This window comes from Myotis lucifugus, unplaced genomic scaffold (assembly GCF_000147115.1).
Source record: "Myotis lucifugus unplaced genomic scaffold, Myoluc2.0 scaffold_8, whole genome shotgun sequence".
NCBI lineage: Eukaryota > Metazoa > Chordata > Mammalia > Chiroptera > Vespertilionidae > Myotis > Myotis lucifugus.
In genome coordinates, this window is record NW_005871056.1 from 226,164 (window position 1) to 243,418 (window position 17,255).

At 36.0% G+C, this 17,255-nt stretch overlaps 1 protein-coding gene across 1 annotated transcript in view; it reads left to right on the forward strand.

Annotated features, from left to right (window-relative positions):
• Positions 1-13,885, forward strand: part of SGO1 (shugoshin 1) — a 16,076-nt gene extending 2,191 nt beyond the window's left edge. The window contains exons 2-8 of the mRNA XM_006083650.3: positions 908-1,056; positions 1,138-1,334; positions 5,058-5,134; positions 6,953-7,011; positions 8,294-9,109; positions 12,419-12,608; positions 12,841-13,885. Of these exons, the coding sequence (XP_006083712.1) occupies positions 915-1,056; positions 1,138-1,334; positions 5,058-5,134; positions 6,953-7,011; positions 8,294-9,109; positions 12,419-12,608; positions 12,841-12,949 (1,590 nt within the window). The 5' untranslated portion in view covers positions 908-914 and the 3' untranslated portion in view covers positions 12,950-13,885. The remainder of the gene's footprint in view (positions 1-907; positions 1,057-1,137; positions 1,335-5,057; positions 5,135-6,952; positions 7,012-8,293; positions 9,110-12,418; positions 12,609-12,840) is intronic.
• Positions 13,886-17,255: the final 3,370 nt, after the last annotated feature.

Sequence of the window (17,255 nt, forward strand, 5' to 3'; positions counted from 1 at the left end):
GAGCTAATTTTTCAGTTACTAAATCTGTTTTTGTTCTGTTTGTTTGTTTGTTTTTTATTTTTTATTTTTTATTGCTTAAAGTATTACAAAGGGTATTACATATGTCTCCTTTTTTTCCCCACCCTTGACCTCCCCTACCCACCAGTGTCTTATATCCATTGGTTATGCTTATATGCTGCATATAAGTCCTTCAGTTGATCTCTTACCCGCCCCCCTTCTGCCCCCCTACCCTCCCCGGCCTTCCCGCTGCAGTTTGACAGTCTGTTTGAGGCAGCTCTGCCTCTGTATCTATTTTTGTTCATAAGTTTATAATGGTCTTTATTATCCATGAATGAGTGAGATCATGTGGTATTTTTCCTTCATTGACTGGCTTGTTTCACTTAGCATAATGCTCTCCAGTTCCATCCATGCCGTTGCAAATGATAAGAGTTCCTTCTTTGTTACAGCAGCATAGTATTCCATCGTGTAGATGTACCACAGTTTTCTAATCCATTCATCTACTGATGGGCACTTAGGCTGTTTCCAGATCTTAGCTATGGTGAATTGTGCTGCTATGAACATATGGGTGCATATATCCTTTCTGATTGGTGTTTCTGGTTTCTTGGGATATAGTCCTAGAAGTGGGATCACAGGGTCAAATGGGAGTTCCATTTTTAGTTTTTTGAGGAAGCTCCATACTGTCTTCCATAGTGGCTACACCAGTCTGCATTCCCACCAGCAGTGCACGGGTGTTCCTTTTTCTCCACATCCTCTCCAGCACTTGTCGTTTGTTGATTTGTTGATGATAGCCATTCTGACTAAATCTCTGTTTAATGATTCTTTATGAACAGCCTCTGTTTTCAAGCTTGCTTTATATTTGATGATACTTTTTAAAAGTGAAATACTTTTTATTGTTTTAAATTCCTAGGCAGAAGATGGCCAAGGAAAGGAACCTCAAAAAGTCCTTTCAAGAAAGTCTTGAAGAAATAAAGAAACGAATGAAAGAGAAAAGGAATAAAAACTTGGCAGAGATTGGCAAACGAAAGTCTTTTGTAGTTGCACCATGCCAAATAATCAGTAAGATTTTCATGCTGTTCTTTTGCATAACTTTTTAAGTTTAAATTTAATAACTAATAAAAAAAATTTATCCTCTTTTAGCCAACACTTCTACACTGCTAAAAAACTACCAAGACAACAACAAAATGTTAGTTTTAGCTTTGGAAAATGAAAAATCCAAAGTGAGAGAAGCCCAAGACATCATCCTACAGCTGAGAAAAGAATGTTACTTCCTCACATACCAGTTATATGCATTGAAAGAAAAACTTACTTCACAACAAACAGAAGAACCTGCTCAGGTATTTTCATTACAAAGGCTCTTAGGGGAAAAAATGGTACAGCTATGAATTAGTAGTTTAAATCACTTATGCTAGTTAAATTAATTACTGATAACTGTAAATCAGTACTATAAATCTTAGCTTTTCTATGTAGTTTTGCTACATCTAGTGGGGTTTTATAAAAACTTAATTTGGAGGTGGGGAGCATTTATGTGCTTCTAGAGAATCATTTTTATCTACTAGTTGGCTAAATAAAGAAGATAATTCATTAATTCCCAAACGAGAAATATCCTGAACATTTTTCTGTCCACATTTTTAATTGGATTCTGTTTGTATCCAAGGTTCTATAAAAGGATCAGCCAGACTATAACAGACATGGAAAAAGCTTGGTTTAGAATATTCTTTGTGTCTCATTGAAGGTTAATCCTGAGAAGAGTAATGATGAGCCAGTTTCTTCTTTCTTTTTCCCAGAAGCCACTGCCAGGGAAATGCGTGGGGCAGAGAAAGAGAAAAGCAGTGTTGAGTTTCTAGTGTTAACAATTACGTTCTTCCCTGTGGCTGTTTGTTTGCTATGCCAGTGAAGACTGTTGTGTTAGCAGGAGACCAGAGAAGAAAGCCAGACCATAGTGATTAGAGTAGGGACATGGACCTGAGAAAGGAATTAAAGTCACCTCTCTGTTGACAGGAGTCAGTGAAAGAGTTCTTGCTTCCCTGCAACTAAGGTGATTCCACATTTTTTCTATGTGTGATATATAGAATGTATGTGTATATTATATTCCTATCCAGTGTAGTAGAGAATTTTCCCTATAAAGATAAAATATGATTTCTTTACCTTTATGTGAGGTTGGATTATTTAATTAAAATTTTTTTCCTTCAAAAATGCATCTTTTCTAATATTTTTCTTTTCCTTTTTCTGTCAAATAGTGAGGAAGAAATTTCTTCCAATGACATTTGAATCTTCCTCTTCCCTTTCCAACTAAAATCACACATAGAATAGTATAAAATAAGTAGCTATGAGATAATCACAATTTATTAAAACATACTGTTAGTTGCAGGGTGAAAGTGTTCTTAGCATTTAAAACATCAGAGTTTGTTTTCTGCCATATACTAGTTGCATATGTCACTCATTCTCAACCATCACTCGCCTCCATGCTTAGCAAGTCCTTTTAACAGTGATGGAGAAGCTTAAAATGCTTTAATAAGATGCTTTAATTAACCAGAAATTAATTTCTAATAGCCTTTTGTTCCCTACATCTTATGATGGATCTTTTTAATAATTTGTTTTTGAATTTTATCACTCTGTAGGGTAAATATTCTTATTCAGTAATAAACTGGTTTAGAACATTAACTATATTGATAATAAATTTAAAACTTTTAACAGGCTTAAATTTCTAGTTTTGTCTCTGATAAACAGTTTGACCTATTCATTATAACGTTAGCATATTATATGTGCATCAAATTTCAAAAAACAACTGACTGAATTAGAATGACTTCTAAGGTATCAGACTGGAACTCTCATTTTCCGATACAAGTCTACAAATCTGCCTATATCTATTCTCATGTTCTCCATCTTCCCTCTTGTTGCAGGGACAAGTGTCGCTGCTCCCATCAGAGTCCAAGCCCTCCGCTTGTGCATCAGTTCTCTTCTTCTCATCTCCCCTAGGACTTTACTCCTGAAAGTTTGAACTCTTTTCCAACATTTATCTCCCTCTCTGCTGAATCATTCTAGCTATCATACAAATGTGCATTAGAATCTCTTACGTGCAAAGGAAAAGAAAATAAATGAAACCTCTCCTGATCTCATCTCTATCTGCTTATTTCTCTACTCCCATTCACAGCAGAACTTTTCCAAAGAGAACAGAGCACTTAGTGTCTTCACTTTCTCAGCTTCCATTTCCTTTTTTTTTTTAAGTGATCTTAGCCATTTTTATTTATTTATTTATTTTAGGGAGAGAGAGAAACATCAATTTGTTGTTCCACGTATTTATGCACTGGTTGGGTAATGAGTTGGTTAGAGCATCATCCCAATGCACCAAGGTTTTGGGTTCCATCCCTACTCAGAGCACATAAAAGACTCAACCAATGAATGCTTCCATTCACTTTTGAACTCACTCTTATCTGACATCTATCCATGTCATTCTATTGTCACTGTGTCGAGGTTGCTAAAACCTCCGTGTTGCCAAATCAGAAGTCACTTTTTTTTCGTGACCTTGAAGTAACATACAAACAGGGATTACACTTTGCTAGAGATACTCTGATCTCTTAGCTTTCTTACCATCATATTCTCCTATTTTTCTTTCTACCTTTCTAACTGTTCCATGTCAGTCTCTTTTACTGGCTTCTTCTAAATGTCAGTTGATCTCGACCCATCTTACTACTCCCATAGCTTTAAAATACTGCCTATCTGCTAATAACTTAGAAATTTATAGCTCAAGACCTACACATACACAGCACAACTATTTGACATAGCCACTTAAATATTTATAAAGGATTTCAAACATATTCTGTAGGAAACAAAACTCTATTTCCCACCCTACCAAAGATATTGTGTACTTCTACCTCCCTCCGTAAGTCACGCATCTCAATAAAACAATCTTCCCCATTTGTTCAACTCAAAACCTTCCACTTGGCTTTACCGCCATAGCCACAGAATTCCAGTCCTAGCTAATATGTCTTGTTTCGTTTACTATGATGGCTTCCTAACTCCTTGGCCCTTTTCAATCCATGTTTCACACAGTGACCAGACTGATGTTTTTGTTGTCGTTAATCCTCACTCAAGGCTATTTTTTCCATTGATTTTTAGAGAGAGAAAGGGAGGGAGGGAGAGAGAGAGAGAAACACTGATGTGAGAGAATGCCCTGACCAGGTCCTGGGATCGAGCCTGCAACCGAGGTACATGCCCTTAACTGGAATTGAACCTGAAATCCTTCAGTCCTCTGGCCAGTGCTCTACCACTGAGCCAAACCAACTAGGGTCAGACTGATCTTTTTAAAAATTGGGTCATTTGTACTTCCCTGCTTAATATTTAAGTGATTTTCCATCACACATAAACTAAAATTTAAACTCATGGTTCTCAGAGCTCTACATTATCTGGCCAATGGCTTTTTTTTAAACACACAAGGTTTTTTGTATATCATGACCTTTGTATTTGCTGTTTCCACGGCTTTCTCTCCCCCAAGCTCTTTCAATGGCTGGCTTCTTTGCATTCTTCAGATTTCAGATGACAATCACCCTATCTAAAAGAATCCTCCACCTCAATTACTTTCTGTCACTTAACTATTTCCTTTGTAGCATTTAATACACTGAAATTATTTATATATCTGTCTTTTTAAAAAAAATTTACCTACACTAGAATGCAAGTTTTAAGAAGGTAGAACTAAAAAAATGTTTAGACCCATTTTCTGGAACAGTGCCTGGCACCATGATAGACTATCAATAAGTGTTGTTATTTTTTTAATTATATTTTTATTGATTTCAGAGAGGAAGGGAGAGGGAGAGATAGAAACATCAATGAAAATCATTGATTGGCTGCCTCCTGCATGCCCCCCACTGGGGATCGAGCCCGTAATCAGGGCATGTGCTGTTGACCAGAATCAAACCTGGGACCCTTCAGTTCGCAGGCTGACGCTCTATGCACTGAGCCAAACCAGCTAGGACAATAAGTGTTTATTTTTTAATAAATTAATGTTTTGGGATGAATATTTCAGTTTTACTAATGTTTTCTTTCTTTTAATACATTCACAGAACCATGAAGTAAGTTCTTCTGGAATGAACTCCAGTGATGACAACAACTCTGGGGATTTATTTGTGAAGGATTTACCGTTAGTATCAAATTCATTGTTATGCTTATTGATATCAGAGGAGATGTAATTCTGTGATCCATTTATGGAAGGATATTTGCATCATATTGAGCCCTATTTTAGCCTCACGTTCTCTCTACTGAGCATATAGTTAAGAAAACTTGATGTGTTAAAATTCTGTTATAAATAGCCAAACCAAATCTTTCTTGTAGTTACTTTTTTGATGTCTAAGAATAAGAAGCTTTTCTAGAATTTTTAAATTATTCCCTTCAGTTGTATTTTTCTTATGCCAAGTTTTTATTCTAAGAAGGATTGGTTATTCAAATGATGGTATTTTGCTAGTACTACAGATAAGTCTGTTTTAGAAAAGAAATATAATAAAACATACTTAATACCACTGTCACATTGCCTTGCTAAACCAACTTATTCCTTAATACAATCAGATCCCATATACCCTCTTGCCCTTCTCTTGGATCAAGTATACTTTGTTTGTTTATGAATTGTTGCAATATAATTACATACAGTAAAATGCACAGTTGGTAATTATACAATTCAATGAGTTTGACTAATGTATAGTCAAACCAAGATCTCAGTTAAGATATAGCCCTAGCTGGTTTGGCTCAGTGGCTAGAGTGTCGGCCTGCAGACCAACAGGTCCCAGGTTCGATTCCGGTCAAGGGCATGTACCTTGGTTGCAGGATCCTCCCTGGCACAGGCCCTGGTTGGGGCTCATGCAGGAGGCAACCAATCAATGTGTTTCTCTCACATTGATATTTTTCTCTGTCTTTCCCTCTCTCTTCTACTCTCTCTCTAAAAGTCAATGGAAAAATGTCCTCAGGTGAGGATTATAAAAAGAAAAAAAAAGATATAGAGCATGGCCATAACTCCAGCCTGAAGTTTCTCAGTCTTAACACTATTGACATTTGGGCCAGGTCATTCTTTGTTTTAGAGAGCTGTCCTAAGCATTTTGGGTATTTAGCAACATCAAGTGGGAACTACTGCCATAAGCCATTTATTTCCTCATATCCCTTTTGAGTCTGTGCCCCAGTCCTCATAGAGATAATCACTAATATGATTTCTATCCCCATATTAATTTTAATAATTAATTCTAAAACTGCTGAACTTTGACATCTGACAAAATATTTATGTAATGGGCAAAATGTAAAATGAGATAATTGGGTCTTTATAAGATTTTTTAAATTGTTACTAGTTTGTTACCATGACTCTGTTGCCTAAACCTGTATTTAAATTTTGATGTCTAGAGGTGAAAAAATTATCTACAGTAAATAAAAAACAAAGTTATAATTAAAATGAAACAGCCAGTAATAGTATTAGAGCATAGAGAAAATTCTTTTCCATGCACCAAAAGAGGGACAGGATTTATTTGTTTTTTAATGAACAGTGTTAACTTCAGAGTAGTCAGTAGTTAAGCATCATAAAAGCCGGTACTACCAAAATACTCAGCTAATGATAAAGCAAGCGCCTAAAGAGTTGAATAATCGCACCACATTTCTTTGGTATATTTTATGTCAATTCTGATTGGCTGTTTCTCCAGTTAAATGAAATTATGAGTTATGTCATGTTTTAAGGAAGAACTGTCCAATTTGATATATTAGTTAATCCAGTAAGAATTGAATGTCAGTCGTAATAAATCGGCCTCCATGTAATCAGTACAAATGTTGTTTGGTTTCCTTTGATGTAGAATAGATGTACTGACTTAGAATGGAATTATGAAATAATACTAAGGAAAATATAATATTTTAATTTCAAGAAAATCTTAAATTTATTTTTATTTCATAATTGTTAATTAAATTTCTATTTTTCAATGGTATTTCTAAGGCAAGCTCCTCTTCAGGAAGATCACCTTCCAGAACAAGGGGAATCATTCCAAATAGAAGGTAATTCAAGTGAAAATCTGAAAATATGATGTGAAGGGTAAGATGAGGTCTTTGAAAAAAAGTAACATAATTAAATTTCTCTAATTTTCCTTTTTAACTTTTTAATCTTTTCGCCTGATATTCTTCTGCTTAAAGCATATCTGTTTATTTTACAAAGAATAATAAGAGTTTTAAAGTATATCCATTTATTTTGCCAAATCTATAATTAGAAACCTTAGCTATAACTGTGGCTGCAATTTCCTGAACCTGACAACATATTAAGATCCGTGTTAGGCATTTTACATATATTATCTCAATTAACCCTCACAACAACCTTGCAATATAGGTACACTCAGTCCCATATTATATAGACTCAAAGAAGTAACCCAGATGGTAAGAATCAAGCTTTAAACCAGTGATTCCCAAAGTGCGCAGCGATCCAGGGGGGTGGTGATGGCCACAGGTGCATTTGGGGGCGATGAGTAACTGCTATTAAAATTTTAAAAAAATTAATTTCCAGGGGCTGAGTAATATTTTTTCTGGAAAGGGGGCGGTAGGCCAAATAAGTTTGGGAACCACTGGTTTAAACTCAAAGCTAACCTCCAAAGCCATGCCCTTCTTTCTACTTTTAAATCATTGTGTCCCTATTCTCAAATATCAATCCTCTACTGAACTAAGCTCTGAAGAAGGGAAAGCATTTGAATAAGCAGCTCCAAATTTTCCCACTTTAAAATGCAGATTATATTTCCTACCTGAAATGTTTTCCAGTTATTCCAATTTTTCTCATTTTTCAAATAACAACTTAGTTTCACTTTCTTTGTGTATTTGTCCTACTTTGGAATATGAGATTCCTTTTCTCTCAATCCTATACACATAGATACATGTAAACTACTAGTTATTCTTTAAATGAGGGACACATAAAACCCCAAATTAGAATATTTTTGAATATTATATAAGATTCTTCCACAGGTGAGATATAAGCTAGCAATTGATCACTGCCAAATAAATGGATGGTAATATTAATTTCTCTACGTTTTTATTTACTTACTAGAGGCCCGATGCACGAAATTCGTGCAAGGGGCTCAGCCCTCGCAGCCCCAGCTTCATTCGGAAGGACACCCAGAAGGTCATTTGGCTGTCCCGTCTAATTAGCATATTACGCTTTTTTATTATAGATAGTAAATATGGAGAAACTACAGAATGACTTCACTTATTCCATTTTTAACTTTGACTTCTAAGATCTTTGAAATTAAAATTTCCATAAAGTAAAACTATTTTTCTCATTTGTTTTTTAAATTCTCAGAGCAAATGCCTACTATTCCTCAAGACAGGCTGGGATTTGATTTGGATTCAGGTGAAGGTACATCTACTGATAATATCTTACCTAGAACTGTATCTCTCCGTCGCAACTTAAAGAAACATTTTAACAATTTAGGCCAATTCAACACCTTGGATAATTTTGAAATCAGTCATATGTCAGAGCAGTCTTCTGGGTTAGAAACAATTAGATTTGTAGACCCATTAGTAAACATGCACATATCTGAAAATGTAGAACAAAATATTTGTCAGTGGAACAAGGATCAAATTAACTTATCACCAAAGCTGACTCACCCTGGAGGATCTGCTAAAAGAAAAGAAAATATTTTAGAGTATAAATCTGAGCAAACTAAAAATAAGCATGGAGATGCACAAAGAAGAAGAAGAGGAGAGAAAAGAAAAGCTAACAGAAGGAGAAAATCAAAATATGTATGTAAGTATAAAGGAATCACAAGTAAAAATAGAAAACCTGTTTGCAAAAAAAAGGTGGATGATTTTATCACTTCCAATGATGCTTACAACTTTAATTTGGAAGAAGGTGTTCATCCTTCTCCTTTCCGACAAAAAATGAGCAATGATTCTAAAAGAGAAGAAGATACCAATGTATCCGAAGTGAGCAGCTATGAATCAAGTAGTTCAGAAGAGGATTCTGATGACCTCTATTTGCCCACTTGCAAGGACAGTCCAAGTCTCACCAGCCAATCAGATAGGAGCCCAACCACCAGGCCTCGATCTACAAGAGCACTACGATGTAGGGATGAAAAAGAGATGGAGAGTTCTCAGCCAACAAAAACTCCTACCAGTAAGTGATCTACTTGTTTGCCTGCATTTTTAATGTTTATGATAAATGATCACTCCTGATGCTTATATACTATACTTACCATCTGTTTCTCTGGGGGAGGTTAGAGACTTGCCATCTGTCTCTTTGAGAGAAATTAACAGTCTGATTAAATAATGGAGGGTCTAGGGGTGGAAATCACAGTACTATTGCTCTGAACTGCTTTAAGGTAATTTAGGTCCTCTTTAAGAACAAATATGGGGGGAAGTAGAAGAGGTTAAAATGGGAAATAAATGGTGACCAAAGGAGACTTGACTTTGGGTGGTGAACACACAATATACAAATGATGTATCATAAAATTATACACTTGAAACCTGTATAATTTTATTAACCAATGTCACCCCAATAAATTCAATAAAAATTTTAAATTAAAAGAACAAATACTACTTGTTGTGGAGGAAGCATTTTTACTTTTAGTAAATGAAGCTTTTCAAGGCATGGAAAAACTTTTTGTGGAGTTAGGTTGAATTAAAATATCTTTCATAAACTCACCTGAAACACGCCTTGAAAATGAAATCAACTTAAATCCAGGACCTGTCATTTTAATTGCTTTGCTTTATATTCGATTTGACAGGAACTATGATTTTAAATAATTTTCTACTTAGTGAATGTGGCCTAATAAGACCAAAAAACTCTTTCCTCAATTGATGGGCTTAGTATTCTTTTGTAAGACATCTAAAAACTGGCTTAGGCCCTAACCAGTTTGGCTCAGTGGATAGAGCATCGGCCTGCAGACTGAGGGGTCCCAGGTTCGATTCCGGTCAAGGGCATGTACCTTGGTTGTGGGCACATCCCCAGTAGGGGGTGTGCGGAGGCAGCTGATAGATGTTTTTCTCTCATTGATGTTTCTAACTCTCTACCCATATCCCTTCCTCTCTGTAAAAAAAAATCAATAAAATATTAAAACATAAAAAAAAAAACTGGCTTAGAAGATCTTGCCTTTGTTAGATCAAAAGTCAGCATGATTCAGAGGTTGAGGATATAGCCTGCACCTGCCCACAAAGATTCTCATCTGGGAATTTAATTAGTTTGGAAAAAATAACATACACAGTCAGGTTTTATCATTCTCAAAATTGATCCTAAGAACAACTCTGTGAAGTAAAGGTGTAATCATGCTTGTTTGTTTGTAAGGAAACTAAAGCGTAAAAGACTTTCCAAGGCCAACCAGTTAGGTGGGATAGTTTACAAATATCTTTTTTTAAAATATGCTATAACTAGAGGCCCGGTACACAAATTCGTGCATAGGTGGGGTCCCTCTGGGTGGCCTGCAGAGATCAGGCCGAAACCCACAGTCCAACGCCGCCTACAGCTCCTACCTGCTGCTCCCGCTCATCCCAGTCCCACTGTACCTGCCGCGGGCTTGCTCCCAATCAGTCACGATCAGGAGAGGCTCGCGCTGCCACAGCAGTGCTCACCAGCTATAAGCCCTGTGTCTGGCACCCTCCCAAGGGGAGTGACCTGCAGAATCGGGCTGAAACCGGCTCTCCGACATCCCAAAGGGTTCAAGATTGCGAGAGGGCACAGGCCAGGCTGAGGGACCCCACCAGTGCATGATCGAGCTGGGGAGGGACTGCAGGAGGGCTCCAGGGCATGTCCAGCCCATCTCGCTCAGTCCCAAACAGCCAGACCCCAGCAGCAAGCTAACCTACTGATCAGAGCATCTGCCCCCTGGTGGTCAGTGCATGTCATAGTGAGCAGTTGAGAAGTCTTAGCATATCATTAGCATATTATGCTTTATTGGTTGTTCTGCCGTTCGGTCTATTTGCATATTACCCTTTTATTATATAGGATGATGCTAGAGTCAATCACACAATTTTGGCAAAATGTTGATAATTATTGAAGCTCGGTAACTGTTGTTTCATTATACTATTGTCTCCATCTTTGAGTACATTTGAAAATTTCCATACATTTTTAAAAGAAAACATGTACATTCTAAATAGTGTTACTCAGAGTGTGGTCCCTGGACCTTCAGCATGAGGGTTACCTGGAAATTTCTTAAACTTTACAGAATATAACAGTTGATCTGATGTTTTTACTTAACCATATTTTCCAAATTGAAAATTAGAATAATTAGTATAGTACAGTATGCTCATGTTGGTACAAAAAAAAGAATATTTGTGCCCTAACGGGTTTGGCTCAGTGGCTAGAGCGTCAGCCTGTGGACTGAAGGGTCTCAGGTTCGATTCTGGTCAAGGGCATGTATCTTGGTTGCAGGCACATCTCCAATAGGGGGTGTGCAGGAGGCAGCCGATCGATGTTTCTATCTCATCAATGTTTCTAACTCTCTCTATCCCTCTCCCTTCCTCTCTATAAAAAATCAATAAAATATATTTTTTTTAAAAAAAGAAGAAGAATATTTGAAACCCAGATAATCCTAGAGAACAGGGTTACTAAGTATAAAGTCATTTTACAGTCACAATGTAGTTAGTCGTTCTTGGGAAATGATTTGCTTTTCAAAGCTATTTGAAGAGATTGTTTGTTTTGCTGTTTCCTTACTGTGTGCTAGGTATCTGTCCCCCAGTATAGATGTTGTTCCAAAGTAGAATAATTTGGGTACTTATGATAGGAAAAACACTGGATAACTCTTTAACCTACTAGCTTTACTAGAGGAAACTCCATTTCTCCTGGTTTACACAGAGGCTGTGATTTAGAGTTCTCGTTTACGTAAGAGAATGAGTTTAAGTGGCTTTATAAGAATATAGAAAGCCACTTGATGATAAGTTTTGGCACTGAAAGAGATAGAGGCCTTGATGACTCTAAAGAGCAAGATGTGACTAAAATGGCCCTGACTGGTTTGGCTCAGTGGCTAGAGCGTCGGCCTGCGGACTGAAGGGTCCCGGGTTCGATTCTGGGCAAGGGCATGTACCTTGGTTGTGGGCATATTCCCAGTGGGGGGTGTGCAGGAGGCAGCTGGTTGATGTTTCTCTCTTATCGATGTTTCTAACTCTCTCTCTCCCTTCCTCTCTGTAAAAAAAAAATCAATAAAATATATAAAAAAAAGATGTGACTAAAATGAAATTCCATAGTTAATTTCAAGAATTTTAACTTCTAGTAAACTATCGTATTAGTTTTTCACATCTACAATACTTAGCATTTCAATGTCATCTGGGATGAAAACCTGATAAACAGGTTTAAAAATCTGTATTATAAAATGCTGGATTCTGTATATATTTCAGATATGTAATTGCATACAATTTTACTTCCTATGGTGTGTGTGTGTGTGTGTGTGTTTGGGTTTTTTGGACTCATATTCAGTAAAAGTTGTTTTTGTAGGTGCAGTACCTGAAACTCACCAGTCACCTCGTTTTAGCCTGAAGGATATCACCAATGTCCCCTTGTATGCTGAAGTGAAAATTAGAAAACTTTCTCTTTCTCCACAACAGAAGAAAGAAAGCCCAGGAGGGTCTCTGCCTAAGCGTAGGTGCACAGTCAGTGTGAACTATAAGGAACCCACACTCGCTTCGTAAGTATTTAATGTGTGGGAACTCACTTTTAATGATACAGTTGGGGGACGGGGGAAATAAGGTAATGGAGCTTTGTACAAGAGTGAATCTTAATATATAAAATTTTGATTAAAAAAAAACTGAAATGGGAATATTAACACTGGCCTATTTTACAGTAACTTTATCCTAAAGATACTGTAAAGATACTGTAGTCAGTATTGGGGTGCTAAAGAGCTCTTTTTATCTTTATAGGAAACTAAGAAGAGGAGACCCTTTTACAGATTTGTGTTTCTTGAATTCACCTGTTTTTAAGCAAAAAAAGGATTCCAGACGCAGTTCTAAAAAGAAAAAAAAAGTATGAAGCAAATACAGTAAAGCATTTGTTGGACATGGTTTAAATACATCCCAAAGAGAATAGAAAAAATAAATAACTAAATTCATCCCGCAGCCCTTTCTATTGCTCCAAGAGAGAATCTATAAGATAGCACACAAGTGGGGTGGACTGTGCCATAGAATATTCTCTTAATGGGACTTTAGGTCACAAATGTTTTTTAAAAACTATACTTCAAATGTGATCTTTTTGCTTAAGCCTTTAATAGATTTGGTTTATTTTTTATTGTAAATATAAACAACTGGACTGAAGCACTGTTATAGTTAGATTTCTTATACTGCCTAACACCCATAATTTTAGTCAAAATGTACCTTATGCCAACATTTTGGGAATTAATGATTATTCAAATAACATATTGTAATTAGAAGCTTCTGGCCCTTTTACTTTTCCCTTTAGTGGGGATTATGAGAATGACTTTTGAAAACAGGCTGAGGATCTTTTGAAACTCCTTATATAATATTTGAATAAAGTAAATTCTTGGTATTCACAGTAGGGTATACTCTATTGTTTGTGTCTCCTTTATACCATTGTTGTATTTAATTTTTCAGATAAAATGTGCATGAGTTCATGACATTAATTTAAAGTAGAAAGAAGTGCATGCCTTTGGAGAAAATTGGTATTAGAGTGAGGGACTAGTTAAGTAATTAATTGAACCCCAAGCTAAGCTCTGTATATATATTGTTCTAAGTGATACCTCAACAGAATCACAAATTATTATGTCATGGACTTTCAGGATAGTTACTTATTTAGTCATCTCAAATGTTAAATGACTGAATGCCAAGGATTTGTTTATATTTTTGATTAACCAATGAGAGGGAATTAGTTCAGTTCTGAAAGTTTGAAGCCACTGCTTGTATATACCTCTTTAAACTTTAAAGTACTGTAGATTATCGATTTTTAAAGAGCAATAAAATTTATATAATATAGTGTTTGTATTTTTCTTATTTGTAGGATATTTTTCTTTTTTGGGGTGGGGGGGGGGCGGAATCCTCACCCAAGGATATTTTTCTACTGATTTTTAGAGAGAGTGGAAGGGAGAGGAAGAGACAGAGAAACATCGATGTGAGAGAGACACATCAATTGGTTGCCTCCTGTATGTGCCCTGACCAGGGCCAGCGATCAAGCCTGCAACTGAGGTACATGCCCTAGTCCAGAATCGATCCCAGGACCCTTCAGTTCTATCCACTGAGCCAAACCGGCTAGGGCTGTTTTTCTTCTTTAAATATCAAAGAGTATGCCCGTGGTCATCTTACTTTCTAGCTTCACTGTGTTCTCATCCTTCTTGAACACTTCTCTTCCCACTGGTTTTTTTCTGTAGTCACTACCATGAAACTCTTAGCTCCCCCACCATACTCTCAACATTTCTTTCAACTTTTCATTGTGGAATCCCAACTTTTCATTGTGGAATGATCGACAAATTCTATTTTAGTGGAGGATTCTTCCAATCCTGACCTCCAATTTTCTTGACTATCTCTATACCTCTTTGCATTCTGTATCAGGCACACCCCAAATCTTTTCATCAGCCAAAATTCTTTTATTTCTGACCTCCAAAGCCATGCGCTTCTTTCTACTTTTAATGTCCCTGTTCTCAGATACCAGTCCTCACTGATTTGAATGTCCTACTTTCCCATCACAATCTCTTCCCCCCCTTTATTTATTTGTTCAACCAGTCCCCTTACACCTGTTCTTTAAATTCATAAAAACTCTTGAATGGCTGTCTTAATGTAATTAAGATTAAATCCAATTTAAAATTTAATTTTTCAATCATAGTAGCCACATTTCAAATGCTTAGTAGCCACTTATTAGGGACAATGCAGACAGAATATTTCCATCACCAGAGAAAGTTCTATAGGACAATTCTGTTCTGGGCCAGCAATGGGCAAACTACAGCCTTTGGACCAAATACAGCCCTCTGCCTGCTTTTGTATGATCTGCAAGCTAAAAAATGTCTTGTTTTTAAATGGTTGGAAAAAAATGAAATCCTGGCTATTGATTTGGTGGTAAAAACACTAAATTTGAACCCAATAAAGCACTTACATAAAACCTTTGATTTCACTTTTTTGGCCTGCAACCTAAAATATTTATTTTCCAGCCCTTTACCAAGAACGTTTGCCAACTCCTGCTCTAGATATTTATTGCCTTTACTTTGGTAGATCGTTCTCTGTTGACATTTCCTGATTTAGTTTTGATCCTTCATCTTCAAAATCATTATTCCAAATTTGGTGTTTTTGTTCTTTTAATATTTCTGCATTCTTGCTGTAATGTTTATCCATAGACTGTTAAGGATTGTTTTAACATTTTACATGAATGTTATATTGTATATACCTCTTTGCAACTGACTTGTAACTTAACTGTGTGTTTGAGATTTATCCATGTTGGCAAATGTAGGTTATTTTCATTGTTGTACAGTATTTTGTTATAGAAATAAATCAGACATTCTTCTTTTGAGATATAATTTGCTTCCACTTTTTCATTACTACAAATTATTGCTTCAGTGAATATTCTACATCCTTGTACACGTGTTAAGTTTCCATGGAGTTGATTATCTAGAAGTGGCTCTGCTCTCTAAAGTGGTTGTACCCATTCTCCTGACACCGGAAGTGTATTACTCTCCTAATAGTTTAAGTTTCCAGTTTCCCCATCACTATCACTTGGTGTTACTGAACATTAAAAAATTAGCCAGACCAATAAGTGTGAAACGGTTTATGTTTTAATTAAAAGATTTTATTTTGTGAGAATTCATGTGTTTATTGGTCATTCTCATTCTTTCTATGAATTGCTTATATCTTTGGCCCACTTTTCTACTAGAATATCTTTTCTAGTACAGTTTCTTTATATATTCTAGCATTCTTTGTCTTTATTTACATGGGTTACTCCAGTTACTGGTTTATAATTTTCTTGTAATATTTTTTTCTGGCTTTAGATTTAGGATATTTAGATTATTATACTAGCCTCATAACATGTTTTCTGAAAAATAACCTATTTTCTGTGTTTGTGTAGGATACTTTTTCCTTAAATATTCAACAAATTAGTGAAGCCATTTGTGCTTTGACTTTTGTTTGAAAAAAAAGGTTTTTCATTATAAATTTAGTTTAATTAATACAGGGATGTTTTGGTTTTATATTTCTTCTTTAGTCAGTTTTTCTAATCTATCACACAAGGTATTATTCATTTCATCTAAATTATCAAATGAGTTGGCATGTTGTTGTTTATCCCCTTATCCTTTTAATATCTTATATACAAGAGCTCCAGTTATGTCCTCTCTCATTCCCGATACTGGTAATTTGTACTTTCTCTTTTTTCTTGATAAGCCTAGCTAGAAGTTTATCTATTTTAAAGAACTGGTAATTACAGTGAGTTGACTTTCTGTTCATTCATTTCCTATTTCATTGATTTGTACTCCTTCATATTCTTCCTTCTACTTTGGGTTTAATTTGCTGTTTCTCTACTTTTTTAAGGTAGGCTGAATTCAGACCTCTTATTTTAATGAGTATTTTAATGCTGTTTCCTCTTCACTGTATAAGCTGTATCCCACAAGTGATATATTATTTTCACCTTCATTTAATGAAAGATATTTTCTAATTTTGCTGTGACTTTTTGTCTTTTTTACCTCTATGCATTCTGGATAGCTTGTATTGCCATATCAAGTTTACTTATGTTTCCTTCTGCTATGTCAAATCTCCTATTGATCCCATCCAGTGAATTTTTTACCTCTGGAAACTCCCATTTGGTTCTTTTTAATATATGGGGTGGGCAAAAGTAGGCTTACAGTTATAATACCAATAGATAATAAATACAAGGATACAGTATTTCACATACTCACAACTGTAAACCTACTTTTGCCCCACTGTGTATCTTCTATTTTCCTCCACATTGTACTCATGTCTTTTTTATATCCTTGAGCATACTTATGTTTATAAATGCTGTTTTAATATCCTTGCCTGCTAATTCCACTCTCATTCAGATCTGGATCAGTTTTTATTGGTCAATTTTCCTCTTATGTATACCTTTCTTAAGACATGACGTATCTACAGTCTCCACTGAATGTGCCATGTGTTTAACAAGGTCTGTCTGCTCCAGCTTCTGGGTGTAAATGACTCCCAGCCCTGTGCAAGCTCTGAGAGCTGTGTGGCTTCTCGTAATTATTCTTTACCTCACAGCTGTTCTTTCCCTAGCTTCGTGAAGTTTCACCCTACACATGCGCAGGTTAGTATTTCACTAAGACTTAGGGACCCCTAAGCAGAATTCTGGAGCTCTCTCTGCATAGCTCCTTTGC